The sequence below is a fragment of the Hypanus sabinus genome, chromosome 1, assembly GCF_030144855.1.
Source record: "Hypanus sabinus isolate sHypSab1 chromosome 1, sHypSab1.hap1, whole genome shotgun sequence".
Classification (NCBI taxonomy): Eukaryota; Metazoa; Chordata; class Chondrichthyes; order Myliobatiformes; family Dasyatidae; genus Hypanus; species Hypanus sabinus.
The window spans coordinates 108,164,521-108,182,819 of NC_082706.1; the positions used below are offsets into that span (position 1 = coordinate 108,164,521).

General features: G+C 40.8%; 1 protein-coding gene across 2 annotated transcripts in view; it reads right to left on the minus strand.

Annotated features, from left to right (window-relative positions):
• Positions 1 to 18,299, minus strand: part of nbeal2 (neurobeachin-like 2) — a 221,302-nt gene that overhangs the window by 33,697 nt on the left and 169,306 nt on the right. For both annotated transcript variants that reach the window (XM_059973955.1, XM_059973948.1), the window contains 6 exons: positions 16,445 to 16,602; positions 11,421 to 11,545; positions 8,233 to 8,353; positions 5,669 to 5,826; positions 3,591 to 3,724; positions 1,593 to 1,700 (listed from right to left, as the gene is read on the minus strand). In XM_059973955.1, coding sequence (XP_059829938.1) covers positions 1,593 to 1,700; positions 3,591 to 3,724; positions 5,669 to 5,826; positions 8,233 to 8,353; positions 11,421 to 11,545; positions 16,445 to 16,602 — 804 coding nt within the window. The remainder of the gene's footprint in view (positions 1 to 1,592; positions 1,701 to 3,590; positions 3,725 to 5,668; positions 5,827 to 8,232; positions 8,354 to 11,420; positions 11,546 to 16,444; positions 16,603 to 18,299) is intronic.

The window sequence follows — 18,299 nt, forward strand, 5'->3', positions numbered from 1 at the left end:
GAATAGTCAGTGAGGCTTTGCATATGGGAGGTAGTTTGACAAATCTTTTGGAGATATTCAAATAGGTAACTAAGGGGATAGATGAATGCAGGGCAGAGGATGTTATCTGTATCGACTTTAGTAAAGCCTTTGACAAGATCTCGCATGGCAGGCTAACCTGGAAGATCAGGTCACATCGGATTCGGGGGAGTTGCTGAGATCGATTTGGAAATAGCTCAGTGACTGGAAGCAGAGGGTAATGGTTGAAGGTCGATTCTGTGACTGGGCACCTGTGACTAGTGGAGTGCTCTAGTGATCAGTGTTATTCAATATTGATGTATACAATTTGAATATGAATGTACATGCCATTTTTAGCAAGCTTACTGATGATACTAAATTAAAGGTTGTTGTTGATAGTGAAGTAGGTTACAAAGAACTATGAAGAAATCTTGGTCAGTTAGGGAGTTAGACTTCAACTTATCTAAGTATGAAGTGATACAGTTTGGACAGTCAACCATATAGTGAATGGCAGGGTGCAGATGGACCTGGGAGGAATATTACACGGTATTGAAAGTGGCCCCACAAATAGACAGTGTGGTGAGGACGGCATTTAGCATGCTAGCCCACAACAGCCCGGGCACCGAGTTTCAGAGTAGGGACAGCATGCTGCAGTTGTACAGTCATTGGTGAGGGTGCACATGGAGGACTGTGTGCAGTTCTGGTTACTCTGTTACAGAAAAGATAGAGAGGGTACAGAAGGGTCTGAATTTTGGGAGAGGTCAGCTACAGTAGATCTTTATTCCCTGGAGTACAGGAGAACAAGGAGAAACCTCATAAAAGCTTATAAAATCATGAGGGGGCTTTTAAGCCAATACTAGAAGCCACTAATAAAAGTTGAGAGAATTAAAAAAAAGACCTGAGAGTTAATTTCTTCTTATGGAGGAGAGTGAGTACAAGATTGCAACATTTAAGAAGCGTTTGGATAGGTACAGGAGAGATGAGGCTTGTAAGGTTGGGAGCTGAATGCAGGCAACTGGCAGGGGGAATGCTGTGGCTGGCATGGACCAGTTGGGTTGAAAGATGCAGAAGTACTCTTATGAAATTGCATTTCCTGGTTAAGGAGAACAGACAGAATAACAGTCACGTGGTCTAAATGTGCAACACACCACTGGCTTATGTCATACACTATTCCTGAAATTAGTTTTTAAAATTTCATTTACCAAATTTTGAAATCAGAGTACAAGCATGGAACTGAAACTCGATTGCCTGTTTGGAGCTAAAAAGCCAGAACAAATTCTGCTCTGCACATCTCTAAGGATATTTCATCGCAGTAAAACCATAAATTACAATAAGTATATATTTACATTAAATTAGTGCAAAAAGGGAGGAGAAAATAAAAGGAAGTGTTCATGGGTTCATTGTCCATTTGGAAATCAACTATAAACTTTGAAGTGGATAAATACTTCAAAGGAATGATTTTCAGGGATTTGGGGAAAGGGCACAGCAGTGGGATTCATTTGACAGTTTTTTTCCCCACAGAGGCTGCATTGGCTCAATGAGAAAAATGTGACAGTCATTGACATCCCAATTCACACAGAGGCACAGCGCCTTACTTGAGTTAACCCAGATGCTTTTAGCAGTTCTTGTGGAGAGCGGCTATCGAAATAGAAGAGGTTGGGGGGTCGTGCTGCCAGGATGCGCGAGTACACTTTGTTTCGGACCTGTGTAAAAACAAGAGAGTAAGGTAGGTGATCTCAGTACCCTTATTTACACAATATTATTATGTGAACTTTCTTTATGCATTAATTGGTCAGGTGAAAAGGAGAGCATGAATGGACACAGTAGGGAGAGTGTTTTATTTCCTTGCTTATTTACACAAGGCACATTTACCACTGAAACTAGTAAGGGTTGCTGGAACAGTTTTTCTCTGCCATAAGTGCTATATAACTGGACTACCGGTACATGTCTGATTTTGCACATCTTGAGATCTTGAAAGATGCTACAAGAAAAAAAAGGTTTGCTTTAGTTCAGATCTAAGCAGGAATTATCTTGCTCAATATGTTCACACAAGTGACATGGGTGCAGTCCAGTCAGATTTTTGCAGTGATAAATATCTCAGAGTGTTCACATATACAGTACTATCTCTCCTTCCTACTTTCTACATTGTCAGTAGGTTTTCTTTAGTATTGCTGCAGATGCTATCACCTAGGCAAGGCTGTGCTAACAACAGAATATCCTTCATGGTAGATAGCCATTTTCAAGTTAAGAAAAAAACAAGTTCAATGTATTGAGGTCATACCACAATGTATCAAGATCATATCTTATTTCAATCAGCTCTTAAAGGTACATTCGCACTCATACACGATATACCTGCCACATATCATACAAGCCGTTGCTTGTCTTTAGAATCACAGCTATTGTGGGAAATAGACTGTGATATATGGACAAATTTTGATGTCACTCTGCTGACGTTAATTATTCAAACTTAAGAGAACACTACTGAATAAAAAGGAACTTGGGCAGTTTTGAGGCAGTAAAACTCAACATCCATTTTTTTTGTTAAGCTGTGATAATATACTCATTCAAATAGGAGGTTGTGGGTTTATAGTTCAAAACCAAGACCTCCAGACAAAATGTGGGTTGACACTTCAGTCATTAATAGGGGAATAGTATTTATAAAACAACTAAAGGACAACAAACACATTAAACTCCTCTCTTCACTGTATTTAGATGTAAAAGGATCTGCATTTTTTGGACGTAGCATAGAGGAGCTCTCTCTCATTTGTATTACCCAATATATATATCTCATGATAGATGTCGCTGAAGCAACTGTCTCTGATTCGAAAATAAAAACAAATATGCTAGAAACACTGAGCAGTTCGGGAAGCGTCCATGGAAGAAGGAACAGTTGGTGCTTCAGGTCAGAACCGATAAGCTATCTTTTGTATACATATAAAACCTTGAGTTTTGTCTCCTTACAGGCAGGCCCAAAACAAAGAAACCCTGTAGAACCCAAGAGAAAAAGAAAACACCATCAAACACCCAATATGCAGGAAAAAACCAAATCGTGCCAACAATAAGAGTAAGCAAATAGCATTCAGAACTGAAGCTCACAAAGGTGAGTCACAGTCACAAAGCCAGTCATCAGTGCAGTCGATTCAGGAGCCTGTTAATCCACATCCTCAGTTCAGCGCAGAGAAGAGTAAATGTTGCAGAGCAGAAAAGCGAACCGACCCGCCCTTCCCCTCCCTACATCTTGACCTTTTCAAGTTGGCCCGTAACTCAAATTGGCCAAATCCCAGGTTCTTCCATGCTCTCAGACCAGAGCCCTGTTGTTTTGATAGTTTCTCGGGCCTGCGCCCAAGCCGCACCCTTTTATCACAGTTCGACACCAGAATGGTTAATATCCTTGGTAAAGGTTAAATTGTATTAAACCACTTCCTACAATGGCTTGAAGATGACCTGGTACTATATCCTCACGGCAATTAGAGATTGACAGTAACCTTCAGCTTTACCAGAAATAAGACACATTTCAAAAACTGAAACCTAAAAATATCCCAAACCACAGCCCAATTAATTATAGGAAAGACATTGCTTAAAAAAAGATATACCTTTTTCTTGAAATTGACAAAGTAGTTCGATTGATCAATGAAGAAGAACTCCAGAGCAGATCTCCTTAAGTTATAGCGCCTCAGATGCACTTCCCGGAGTTGGGAGAGTGGACGCTTGAAGTCATACCCAATACCTGAAAGAGCAACACAACAATTCAGTTTACCTTGTTCCTTTCTCGCTCGATGGCCATGATTCACTCCCAAAACCCATAAATCTACAGCCATGAAGGACAAAGGCAGCAACTGCATGGGTGCACCACCACCTCCACGTTCTCCTTCAACTGGTATGATATCCTGATTTGGAAGTAGACTGCCAATCCAATCCTTCATCAACAATTGTTCCTGAAGAATACTGGGAATATGATCATCAATGGGACTACAGCACTTTAGAATGTATCGTCAACCTTTCAAGGGCAATTAAGGATGGGCGTTGAATCCTGGCCTAGGCAGCTATACACTAATTCTTAAAAAAAACTGAGTGTAGTTCATTGAGGTAAACAGAATAGATTTTCTGGAAAGAACACAGGGTGCAATCTTTGCTGCTTTTTGCATTTAGCCTGTGTTACTGCACAAATTTTTATCCTGATGTTGGTAATGATCAATTAACTAAGATTGAATTTTCTCTCAGGAGATACAAATGTTTCAAAAGTACCCTCTGAAGAGCAACAGGGTGGTTCCATCTGGTATTCATCCATCAACCGTCTTCTGTCATCTTAAATTCATCCAAAAGATCCACTGTCAGGTGCTGACCACGTTGCTTTCTGAGATCCCAATACTCACAAACTTCTTCTGTTTTTGAGGAGTATCATCACTCTGGCAATGATTAATTTTCCCCAAGGATGTATTATCATTCAAGAACACTGGCCTGGCTTGAAAAGAGATCAGTGATTTCTGAAACTGGGTTCAGGAATTGTCACATTGGACATTACTTAAGGAAAGAGAGGGAGAGCGAAAAGGAGGGAGAGAGAATATGATGAAGGGAGAGCAAGAAAGGAAAAGTGAGAAATAAAGGGAGACTGAGGAGTGAGAGGAAGAGAGGGAGACAAAGGGAGAAATGGAGAGCGAGAAAGAGAGAAAGGGAGAATAATGTAGGGGAGAGAGGGCAGGGGATAGAGGGGGGTGGGGGGGAGGGCGGCGGGGGAGAGAGGGAGTGCTCTTTTCATCAGGCAGTCATCAAGAGTGTGGTAACAGTAGGTTAGAAGCTGTCCTTGTGTCTGGTGGTCCATGCAGTAGGCATTTTATAAAATTCTTTTCAATATCATTCAAAGAATGGGATCAGATCTAACGTTGTGACATAGGTTCTGATTGATGGAATACTACTCCCAGGTATCTACATTGTGGCTCCAAAATACATCAGATGCATGGGGACAATAGGAATTATAGATCTTAAACAGATCAAGTGCAAGGGAAAAATAATAGCAAGTGGAGTTCAACTTGAAAGTGTGAGATCTTTGGGTCCAAGTGAGAAAGTAATGCTTTAATGTCCAAAGCTTTGATTAGATTCTGTCTAGAGAAATGCAATCAGTTTAAGAGGCTGCACCTTCGAGATGATATATTGGCAGTGCAGATTCATCAGAATAATATTTTAAATGGATAAATTGCAAAGACAGATCTGCAGATACGGCTTGCATACCCTCAAACTTATTATCGGAAAGTAAAAGTAGTTAAAATGATATGGAGAAAATATTTCTTCTGTTGGGGAAATCCAGGGCAGGAAATCACAAATCTTAAAATAGAAATCAAGTATCCTCAAGTGTAAACAAGAAACACTTTCCTGACACAAAAAACTAGAAAAGTCAGAAAAATTCTTCCTCAGAAGGCTGATCAATCAAAGCTGTTTTTTTTTTTGACAAATAGAGATCAATAGAGTTTAAGTGCAGATCAGCTACAATCTTAATGGATAGGAGTCTATAATCCTATGTCATCCTTACTGAATCTTGATTCAGGTGAAGCATGGCTTTGAAATGCTAGCCTGGAGAAAGCATTCAAATCAAAATCACTGGAATGGGAATGAGAATTGGAACAATTAGTTACTATTGAAATATCAACCTAGCTGCAGAGCAGTTTCAGACTCTCACCCTCTTCTGTCTCTTCTTTCTCTGAGCTGCCATCATAGAAATAAATGTGCTGTGTGGTGATCTCTAGACGTCCAGGGATCACTGCAACAACTGTGATCAGCTCGCACTCCTCAGAAATCACTAGCTTCTCCTTCTGACTGGGTTCCTCAGGTTCAACCCTACAAAAATAAAATTGGAAATTGGCTAGTAAATCAATCCAGGTTAGCAGTAGCACATCATCAAAACACTGGACCCTAAAGTTAAATGTGTGCAAACTCTACCTTTATCCCAAGCAAGCTGCTGCTAAGGCCATGTTATAAATCAACTGCATTTTGATCAATTTCTGCATGTCAATGAAACAGTGTCAAAATATGACACAGAGCACTCATATTCACTCTTGTTCCTGTATGCCAGCGGTTTCCGGTGCTTTTTTATTTTAAAGATGCATTGGACAAAAGTTCTTTAAAATTGAAAGGGAGGTTTAAGAGCACCAACGTCTTATAAAGAAGTCAGTAAAAAAGAAATACCTGTATGCTGAAAATGTTATGCCATGTTAGAAAGAAATGATACAGGAAATGGAGATATCCACTATGAAGTTTAGTTTGCTTACTGGTTGATAGCAGCAATATTACTCTAGACATCTGGGTATCATTCCATAAGACCATTAGACATAGGAGCAAAATTAGGCCATTCAGCCCATTGAGCCTGCTCCACCATTCCATCATGGCTGAATTATTATTCCTCTCAACCCCATTTTCCTGCCTTCTTCCTGTAATCTTTGACACACTTACAAATCAAAAAAATCGATCAATCTCTTCTTTAAATATACCAAATGACCTGGCCTCCATAGCCACCTGTGGTAATGAATTCCACAATTCACCCACCATCTAGCTAAAGAAATACCTCTTCACCTCTGTTCTAAAGGGACATTCCCCTTTTCTGGTACTATGACGTCTGGTCCTAGACTACAGGAAACATCCTCCCCACATCCACTCTATCTGGGCCTTTCAATATTCAACAGATTTAAATGAGATCCTGCTCATTCTTCTAAACTTCAGCAAGCACTGTTCTAGGGTGTTTTAAACAAAATCGTTCTCAGAGTGTGCATGTCTCCGGTAAGAAGTGAAGTTATTTCTGAGGTTGAATGATAAATAGCGCTGTGAAGCAGTCTGACGTTATGAAGTAGTTTTCAAGTCACCACAAGTGAAGCTAAAGTTACAGATTGTTGTGTGAGCAGTCAGTTATTTGGTCAGATCAGTGATAAAACAGCATGAAAAATCATCTGAGTTTTTTCATGACTATCTGACAACTTCAAGCTCCAAAAAGCTGGGCTGTTTATTTCAGGATTTTAAAAATCAAGATCAAAATCAGAAACTGCTGACAACTGTGGAAAAGCTTGGCTGATTTCCGGCATTGGTCAAAAAATAAAGTTGATTGCCAGTTATCATAACCTTTACAAGAACACATAAATATTATATAAGAGAAAATAAAAAGGGCATCTTGAAGAATTGGACCAAGTTCCCTAAATGCAAACCTGCCTTGTAATTTTGCATTGCAATCTAAGAGATTGAAAGTTTATCCCTCTATTATTAGCACTGTGTAGCAGTAGCTGAACTGAATTTCCATTTAACTTAACTGCCCCCCCCAATCTTTCTCTACCCCTCTAGGAAAAAAATCTGCTCTTAAACTGAAAGGAGATACTGTAATATTTATCTTTGACCCTATTGGACAGAGGCCAAGGTTAATACAGTTGGCAACAGCCAATCCTGGATCAACGCCAGAATGGTGAACTAAACAGTCTCATTCATAGGTCATTTGTTGTATGTGAAAAGTAGCCTTTGGTTTAAGCATCATTTCTACTGACTTTCATGCAATGCCAGTGTCATTGTACAGACTGCTAGATTAGAGGCCATTTTGCAGACAGAGAAAGCAAACTAAAAATGACCATTAGAATCTCTGCCTTGAAAAGAAAAATAATCTGGTCATTGTTTCAGTGCAGCTTGTGACCTCTTGTCATGTGCCAACTGACATCTGAATTACTTTATTGTGTTGTGAAGAAGAAAAAGAAAGCCCTTAACTCCAAGTGGAGTCATCGGGACGCTGTTGTGACAGCGTTTTTTTTTTAGCAGGCTTTCTTATTTTTTACGAGGCCGAGTTGCAAGCTCGATGCTTGACCCAGCACGGATGGAAAGCATGCAAGGGAGCCGGCTGAATTTGAACTCTGGAACCTTCGGTCCAAAGTCCGGCGCTGATGCCACTACGCCACCAGCCAGCTTTATATAGTTTGTGATATCCTGAAATTATTAAAAATTTCTAAATTCTAAATCTCCTTTAACATCCTTGCCTGTATCAAGAGTTCGATCCTTTTTGTTCCAGAGTTCCACAGTCCAATCCTTTTTGCCCTTATGTCCCAAGATCTTAGATTTTAATTGGATATTTGGTGTATTCTTTATTTACTTACTACAATGTGAAAAGAGGCCATTTAATCTACTGAATCCACCTAACCAATCCCATTAGACTACATTGGGTTTCAGCATTTTGGATAGAGCCTCTGAACACAACTGTTTCACTAATCAAACACTTACTGGTTGTTAAGGAAAACCAGGTCTTCATCTCCAAGCTGATCATCTTCCAGCTCACTAACTTTCGCCTCCTTTGCAACAGCCAGCGGTAGAGATTCTGGTGGGGTTCTTGCCTGATCACTACCTATGAAGAATCAAAAAGAATCATTCAATTTAGAATTCACCAACATTGCAACATATATCAAATGCAACACTTCAATGCTGTTGCAATTAAGGACTTGGGTGCTTCTGCTTGTGTTGGAGATGCTTTCCTTCTACTTTAATCACTTCAGGATAGATGTCATTAAAAGTCTTTGAGCAGTGTGATTCACTGCAGAGCTTGCTGAGACCAAAGTAGGCAATGCGGAGTCAATTAGCTGGTTGGCCAGAGTTAAAATCAGGTTTTATTTCTTAAAATAATTAGTTATCTTTCTAAATTGACGATTTCATTATTTCTGAGATTCTGATGCTGGGGCAAACTTGAAATATAATGTCATGAGTTTAAAAACGGTTGTTATGTTCCTTGCAATAGTCGGTTGTTAGACCATGTGACAGTGAGACATAAGAGGAGAATTAGGATTTCCCACCATTCACTCATCAATGATTTATTATTCCTCTCAACACCATTCTCTTGCCTTCTCCCGTAAGCTTTGACCCCTTTACTAATCAAGAACCTATCAAGCTCTTAGTTAAATGTACCCAATGAATTCAAAATTCAAATATATTATCAAAGTACATATATTTCACCACTATATCCCACCTTGAGATTCATTTTTGCAGACGTTCACGGTAGAACAGAGAAATACAATAGAATCACTGAAAAACCACACACAAGCAAAGACTGACAAACAACCAAAGTGCAAAAGAAGACGAACTGTGCAAATAATAAGAAACTTAAGTAAGTAAATAAATATCACTGAAAGCACGAGTTGCAGAGACAATGAAAGTGAGCCAATAGGTTTTGGAATCAGTTCAAAGTTGAGGCAAGTGAAGTATCCATGCTGGTTGAAGAATCTGATGGTTAAAAGAAAATATCTCCTGCTAAACCTGGTGATGGGGGACCTAGGGCTTGGCTTCAACAGCCTTCTGTGGCAATCAATTCCATAGATTTGCCACTCGCTAGCTAAAGAAATTCCTCCTCACCTTTGTTCTAAAGGGATGCACTTGCACTCTTGAGTCTGTGCTCCCTGCTCTTAGACCACTACACCTTACCCCCGCCTCCCAAATTGGAAACATTTTCTCCATGTCCACTCCATCCAGGCCTTTCAGTGTTCTATAGGTTTCAATGAAATCCCCCATCCTTCTTTGAAACTCCAATGAGGTCAGGCCCCAAAGCCATCAAACACTCCTGATACATTAACCCTTTCATACCTAGGATCATTCAATCTCCATTGGACCCTTCCCAATGTCAGCACATTCTTTCTCAGATAAGGGGTCCCAAACTGCTCACGATATTCCAAGTGTGGTCTAAACAATGTCTTATAAATTCTCAACATTACATCCCTGCAATTATAACCTAGCCCTCTTGTAATGAATGCTAACATTGCTCTTGCCTTCTTTACTACTGCCTCAACCTACAAGTAAATCTTTAGGGAATCCTATATGGGGATCCTATGCCCTTTTGCACCTCCAAGTTTTGAATTCACTCCCCCATTTATAAAATAGTCTTTGCCTTTATTCCTTCTGCAAAAGTGCATGACCAAACACAGCATTCCATCAGCTACATCTTTGCCCATTCTCCTAATTTGTCCTTCAGCAAATTTCCTACTTCCTCAACACTACTTGCCTTCTCACCTATCTTTGTATTGTCTGCAACTTGACTACAAAGCCATCAATTCCATCATCCAAACAATTGACGTAAAACTTGAAAAGAAGCAGTCCAACATCAGGTCCTGTGGAATGCCACTTGTCACTGGTAGCCAAACAGAAAAAGTTCCCTTTATTCCTACTCTATGCTTCCTACCAGTCAGCCAATCTTCATTCACGCTAGTATCTTTCTTGTAAACCACGAGCTCTAACCTTGTTTAACATTCTCATGTGCAGCACCTTCTGAAAGCCATCTGAAAATCCAAGTAAACAACATCCACTGACTCTCCTTTGTCGATCCTGCCTGTTATTTCCTCAAAGAATTCCAACAGATTTGTCAGGCAAGATTTCCCCTTAAGAAAACCATGCTGACTGTCCCCCAATTTAATCCCAGCCTAATCACGGGACAATATACAATGACCAATTAGCCTATCAACCAGTATATCTTAGGACTGTGGGAGGAAACTGGAGCACCCAGAGGAAACCTGCACGGAGAGAAAGTACAAACTTCTTACAAGCAGTGGCTGGTACAGTAAAGTAGGTGCTAACCACCACACTAATGATGTGCCTCCAAGTACACTGAAACTTCATCTTTAATAATGCACTCTAACATATTGCATTCCACAGAAGCTAGGCTTGCTGTCGTATAACTTCCATCCTTTTGCCTCCCTCCCTTATTCAAGAATGGAGTGACATTTGCAATTTCCTAGTCCTCTGCAACCATTCCAGAATCTAGTGATTCTTGAAAGATCATTACTAATGTCTCCATAAATCTCTTCAGCTACCTCTTTCAAAATGCAGTCCATCTGGTCCAAGTGACTTAACTACCTTCTAGACCTTCTCCTTCATAATAGCAACTACACTTTTTTCTGCCTTCTGACATTCTTGACTCTCTGACATGCTGCTGGTGTCTTCCACAGTGAAGACTGATGCAAAATACTTATTCAATTTGTTCACCATTTCCTTGTCCTTCATTACTACCTCTCCAGCATCATTTTCCAGCAGTCCACTATCTACTCTTGCCTCTCTTTTATTGCATATCCAACACAAACTTCTGCTATCCTCTTTTATATTATGGGCCAGCTTCCCTTCATATTTCATCTTTTCTTCCCTTACTGCTTTTTATGTTGCCTTTTCTTGGTTTTTAAAAGCAGCTCAATCCTCCAGCTTCCCACTAATTTTTGTGATATCTATGCTACCCCTTTTGCTTTGATGCTGTTTATTATTTCTCTAGTCAGCCATTGTTGCCTCATCCTCCCTTTAGAATGCTTTTTCTTCTCTGAGATGAAGATTATAGTTAAAAATTACTTCACAGCAGTTAGCAAGACATTTTTGGAAGGTGCTAAAATATTTTAAATGTTTTAAAAAGAACATTACTGCTAGTCTAAAGACAAAAAAAAAATTACCAAGATTATCTCGCAAGGCACTGGCATCCAAATGTTTGTCAAAGTTGTAGTTTGGAACCAATTTGAGCCTCATCCTTGAGTAAGTCTCCGCACTTGATAGCTTCCATTTTATTTCAGAGGGATTCCTGTAGAGTAACAAGAATACTTGTAATTCATATTGGTTTGTTGTTTTAAAAAAATATCATCTATGTATATGTACATTCAGTGGCCACTTTATTAGATACACCTGCACATCTGTCTGTTCATGTAAATAATCTAACCAGCCAATCATGTGGCAGCAACTCAATGCATAAAACCAAGCAGAAATGATCAAGACCAAACATCAGAATAGGGATGATGTGATCTGAGAGTCTTTGATCATGGAATGATTGTTGGATTGTTGGTGCCAGATAGGGTGGGTTGAGTATCTCAGAAACTGCTGATCTCCTGGGATTTTCACACACAACAGTCTCTAGAGCTTACAGGGAATGGTGCAAAAACAAAAAAATCAGTGAGCTGCAGTTCTATGGGTGAAAACACTTTGTTAATGAGAGAGGTTGGAGGAGAATGGCCAGACTGGGTTCAAGCTGACAGTAACTCAAATAACAATGTGTTATAATACTAGTGTGCAGAAGAGCATCTCTGAACATACAACATGTTGAACCTTGAAGAGGATGGAGACAGCAACAGAAGACCATGAACATAGAGTCCGTGGTCATTTTATAGGTACAGAAAGTATCTGATCAAGTGAGGCATTAAATATTGAATCATAGTGTTGTGCAGCACATTAATAGGCTCTTCAGCTTGCCATGTCCACACTAATTCCATTTTCCCCAGTGTAGTGTCATATTTTTTCTACATTTTCCTATTTAACTGTCTGTCCAGATGTCTATTAAATGTAGTAATTGTATCTGAGTCCACTCACCATGCTTAAAAAAAACCCGAGACACCCATTAAAACTACTACACCTCACTTTGAAATTATGCCTTCCTGTTTACCACCACTATCCAACCTCACATCTCTCAGGTTCCCCCATCACCTCTTGGGTTCTCAGAGCCCCCACTGTCTTCCCACCTCAGCTTCCCTGGACACCCCAACCCTCCCCCCACTTCCTCTGATGCCACCAAATGTCCTCCCCTCTATGATCCCAGCTCTAATCCCTGCCATGTCTTCACCATTCTGTCTGACATTCCCCTCTCTGAAGTAGAATATTCTGTCTCCAGCAAGGGCCTTACCTTTGTTCTTCTTCACCTGCATCTCGTTAAGTACTACTCCCACCATGACTTTGAGCTCTTCTTCCATTGCCTCCATCTCCAAGTTCACATCTATGACAAGGATTCTCCACCCTGCACTAATAACACCTTCTCCCATCTCCAACCCTCCTCCTCTTTTTGGTTCTCTGCCTGCTCTGGATCTCTTCAATTGCTGATAAGACCTCAACTGACTCGATGTCAGCACTCCTCCCCACTCTTCAAACCTTACTTCCACTGAACATCCTTCCCTCCACTCTCTCTGCACAAATTCCAACCTTACCATCAAACCTACAGAGAAAAGGGAGGTGCTCTTGTAGTGTGGTGTACTGACATCTATCTTGATCAGGCCAGGTGACAACTCTCAGACACCTCCTCTTCCTTACCTCCTGAGAAGGAACCCACTCCAAACCATCAGAATATTGTCTCTGACACCATCACTTACGTCATCAACTCCGGAGATCTCCCATCCACTGTCACCATGCTCATAGTTCCATTACCCCACACTGCTCATTTCTATCTCCTACCCGAGATCCACAAACCTGGCTGTCTAGGTAGGCCCATTGTCTCTGCCTACTCCATTGACTCCATTCTACCCCCTTGATTCAGTCCATTTCCACCTACATTCATGACACTTCACATTCTCTCAACCTCTTCAGCAACATTAAACTCCCTGGCTTTGGCTACCTTATTTTCACCACAGATGTCTAGTCTACACTTCCATCCCTCATCAAGAAGGCCTTAAATTTCTCCGCTTTTTTCTCAACAAAGGAACCAACCAATTCCCCTCCACCACCACCCTCCTCCATCTGGCAGAACTGGTCCTCACCTTCAACAATTTCTCCTTTAGCCCCCCCCCCCCAACTTTCTCCAAATTCAAAGGATAGCCAAGAGCACCTGCATGGGCCCCAGTTATGCCTGCCTTTTTGTTGGCTACATGTTCCAAGACTTCCCTGGTAATACTCCCCAAATCTTCCTGCACAACATTGACGATTGCAATGGTGCTGGTCCGTGCACCCGTGCTGTCTTCCTACACTACATTGACAATTGCATTGGTGCTGCTGCTGCTTCATGCACCCATGCAATCTTCCTCGATAACACCGACGATTGAATTGCTGATGCTTCACGCACCCATGCTGACCTCAACAATCTTTGCCTCCAACTTGCACCCTGCTCTTAAATGCACTTTCAAACGAGAGAAAATCTGCAGATGCTGGAAATCCAAGCATCTAGGAAAAGCGAACAATCGACGTTTTGGGCCAAAACACTTTCTCAGGATTTCAGCCCAAAACGTCATCTGTATGCTTGTCCTAGATGCTGCCTGGCCAGCTGAGTTCCTTCACCATTTTTTGTGTGTTGCTTATGCCTAAATTCAAATGGTCCATTTCTATCACCTCTTTCCCCTTACTTGATCTCCCTGTCTCCAGCTCTAGAGACAAACTATCGACCAAAAACTTTTATAACCCTACCAAATTCCATGGCAGTCTTGACTATACCTCATCCCACCCTGTCTCCTGTAAGAATTCAGTTCCTTTGTCTCTGCTGCAACTGTTCCCAAGATGAGGCTTTCCTTCTCAGGACATCACAGATATCCTCTTTCTTCAAATAATGGGGCTTCTCTTCCTCCATCATTGATGCTGCCCTCACCCATATCTTTTCCATTTCCCAGATATCCGTGCTCACCCCATCTTCCTGCTGCCTTAAGAGGGATAAAGTCCCTCTTGTCCTTAACCACAATCCCATGAGCCTTGGCATCTAGCACATCATTCTCTGCAACTTCTGTCATCTTCAATGGGATCCTACCATCAAACACATTTTCACATTTCCCCCACCACTCTCCACTTTCTGCAGGGATCGCTCCCTCCACGATCCCCTTGTCCATTCATCCCTTCCCTCTAATCTCCCTGCTGGCACAGTCCCTACAAGCCACTGAAATGCTACACCTGCCCATTCACCTCCTGCCTTACCTCCATTCAGGGCTCCAAACAGTCCTTCCAGGTGAGGTAACACTTCACCTGAGACTATGTTAGTGTCTATTGTATCTGATGCAGCCTCTGATACATTGGTGAGACCCGACATAAATTGGAGTACTGCTTGGATGAGCACCTCCACTCCATCCCCCAAAGGTAGTATTCCCGGTGGCCAAACATTTTATTTCCCAACTCCATTCTCATTTCAACATGTCAGTCCATGGCCTCCTCTTTTGCCACAATGAGACCACTCTCAGGGAGGAGCAACACTTCATATTACATCTAGGCAGCCTCCAACTTGATAGCATAAACATCGATTTCTCTTTCTGGTAACTTTTTTTTCTTTCCACTTTCCTTTTCTTCTATTTGCCACTCTGTCGTCTTCCCCTATCTCCTCACCTGCTTATCACCCTCCTCTGGAGCCCCTCCTTCTTCTCTTTCTCCCATGGTCCTATGAGATTCTGACTTCTCCAACCCTTATCTTCCCCACCCAAGTGGCTTCACCTATCACCTTCTAGCTAGTCCTCCTTCCCCTCCCACCTTCTTTTTGTCCTGGCATTTTGCTCCTTCCTTTCCAGTCCTGAAGAAGATTCTCAGTCTGAAACGTCAACTGTAGATGCTGCCTGAACTGCTGAGTTCCTCCAGCATTTTGTGGGTCTTCCCCATGTTCTGATGCCCCTCATGGGGCACAGGTTTTGACTAGCTACCTATCTATACCTCTCACTATCATATATATACTTCTATCAGGTAACCCCTCAGCCTTCTTCACTCCAGGGAAGGTAAACCCAGATAAGTAGGAAAATGGCACAGTCAAATGGTTTGATTTAATAACAAGTGCTTTCATCAACTGATGTCGTCATACTGAAGTGCAACAATTCTGAAGCACAAAAAGTTATGAGACTTGAGAATAGGATCAGAAAGCAAAGTATTGAAAGCCCATTAACTTAACCAGAAACTCCAAGCTTTTGGCTAAGTGCAGCCACAGAGCACAGCACTTCCCAAGGGTTCTTGGATCAGCAGAACTGTCCTTCCAGAATGTAAATACTCCCATGGCAATATTCAAAGAAGAGCCAGGTGGTGTCCAAAATCAAACATCAATCTTTTAACCAAACCCTAACAACTCCACTAATGATTTTGAGATATTGCCGCAGGGTAATTGGTTACAGTGGTTCCTTCAACACAAGTTCAAAGGAATTTCATTGGCTAGGATCTATTTCTTGGAAGGTGCTACTTAAGTGCAAATATTTAATTTGAAGTAATGAAGAACTCTGTAATCATATTAATTCAGGGTTTTTGTCAAGACAAGTTTCACTGCCAAAGAATGGAATATTTTCTCCTTGCAGATTCACGAACACCAAATATTCCCCAGTCATGTGCATAACATATGCAACACTTCACCAACCACGTGGATCAGCTTCAACCATTTTCTACAGCAAGCTCTCCACTTCTCACCACTGATACCCCAACTTTGACTTTGCAATTAGGTGATAAGTAGTTTAAATATCATTCCTAATAAACTGTACCATGAGTGATATGGAAAAGAGTCCAAGTTCAATAGGACTGGAGTTGAGAATGCTGAAACAGATTTGAATTAGAATTAACCAGAAGACCTTGGTTAATGCTGGAAGAGTCTTGCTACGAAACTACTATATTATTTATTTAGTACAATGGTGAGCCAGTAGTCCAAGCATGTTCTTAGAAGTTTTAAAAACTGGTGTACCAGTAAAAGTTACAAGGAAGTTTTATTGTTTGGAAAAAAAACTTAGCATCTTCAAATTTCTGTGAAGGTGGTTCTGAATTCTCATATTTATTGATTATGACTTACTGTTCTGCCCAGGCTCCACGAGGGCAGGTTAGGAGTCGCCTCAGTGAGCTCCACTGGCGAAGTACTGCTCTGTGGTGGCTGTTAATCTGTTTCAGCGTGTTGCTGTATCGAGCATTCTCACTCCTCACGCGCTTCCAGAAGGGCTCCAGTATCAACTCCTAGCACAAGGACAAGACATTCTTATGCAGTTTTGTTCTTCCATAATCATAAATCATTTTTCACAACGGAAATAACAATTTAGCCAAACAAATTCTAATCAGCTTCCAAGTTTCACTGCAGTTACAAGACTTTTTGCCTCATTCCTCTGCCTGTACTTACACATCAGTGTCTGTTTTGCAGTTGTAGACGAACGGACAGTGTATAGGTGAATGGGGGAGTCAGTTAGTTCTTCCAGTGGGTGTGGCCTTCAAGGATCTGGAGATGATTGTCAACTCTAAATGCTGAGTAGGTAATGGAAATGCTGAGAATGGACCATTGAATGAATAACCTGCACTTATTATATCAGATCCAATCGTCCATTCTCAGAGTTTTAAACTATATCATTTGCAGAAGAACTCATTTACTTAGGTGAGAAATGTGAGGATATTTTGGAGGTGACCACTGGTAAAGGTCTTTGTAACTCTGCCTTTTCAGACTGAGACTGAAGCATACATTTCAGTAGCCTTCCTTTATCTATTCCATCACTCTATTTAATCTGCGTCCTGTGAAATCAAATATAATTTAATTCATTTTGTAAACCTATTATTTATTCCTGTTGCCTATTTTTATGCTGGAGACTTATTTTTAATTTGCTTTTTTAATTAATTTAATCTGCTATTGGGCTCAGCATCCACCTCGAATGTGACTGGGACTATGAAATATATGAACTACAAGGTATTCTACAAAAGGTCATTAAGCCAATTGTGACTTTCTAATTACATTAACTGGCACCAAGATGAGGAAGAACCACAGCCACAAAGGGATTCTTCATTCACACACTTTCTAACCTTCAACGCATTTGTTATTCATTCATTGCAGAGTCAAAATCTTTATGTTAGCCATTTATCACTAATGTACATACATCACCACAATATTTGTCATTCAAAGAGAAGCCCTGTTGCCATTTGATTGGGCCATCAATTGATGTACAATCTTTACTATAACACTAAACCTAATAGCAAGAGTCAGAAATTATTCTCAGCAGAAACACAGAACAAAAATTTGGCTGCAACAAAGAAAACTCAAGTCCTTTAAAACTAACGATGATCTGTTTAATTGACTTATGTTTTTAAGTCTGGTTATAATGATAGAAATATTGGAATTACTATGTGAAAGGAAAGACCAGAGCAGACCACACTCAGTGGCCACTTTATGGATACCTCCAACACCTAATTAGTGCATGTTCAAGGTCTTCTGCTGCTGTAGCCCATCCACTTCAAGGTTCAAAGTGTACTGTGTTCAGAGACGCTCTTCTGCACACCACTGTTATAACGTTGTTATCTGAGTTACTGATGCTGTCCTGTTATCTTGAACCAGTCTGGCCATACTCCTCTGACCTCTCTCATTAACAAGGCGTTTTTGCCCACAGAACTGCAGTGCACTGGATGTATTTTGTTGTTTTTCACACCATCCTCTGTAAACTCTAGGGACTGTTGTGCATGAAAATCCCAAGAGATACTCAAACCACCCTGTCTGGCACCAACAATCATTCCTCGATCAAAGTCACTTAGATCACATTTCTTCCCCATTTTGCTGTTTGGACTGAACAACAACTGAACCTTTTGACCATACCTGCATGCTTTTAGGCAATGAAATGCTGCTACGTGATGAACTGATCAGATTTCATTAACCAGTATATTTACGGCTGTACCTAATA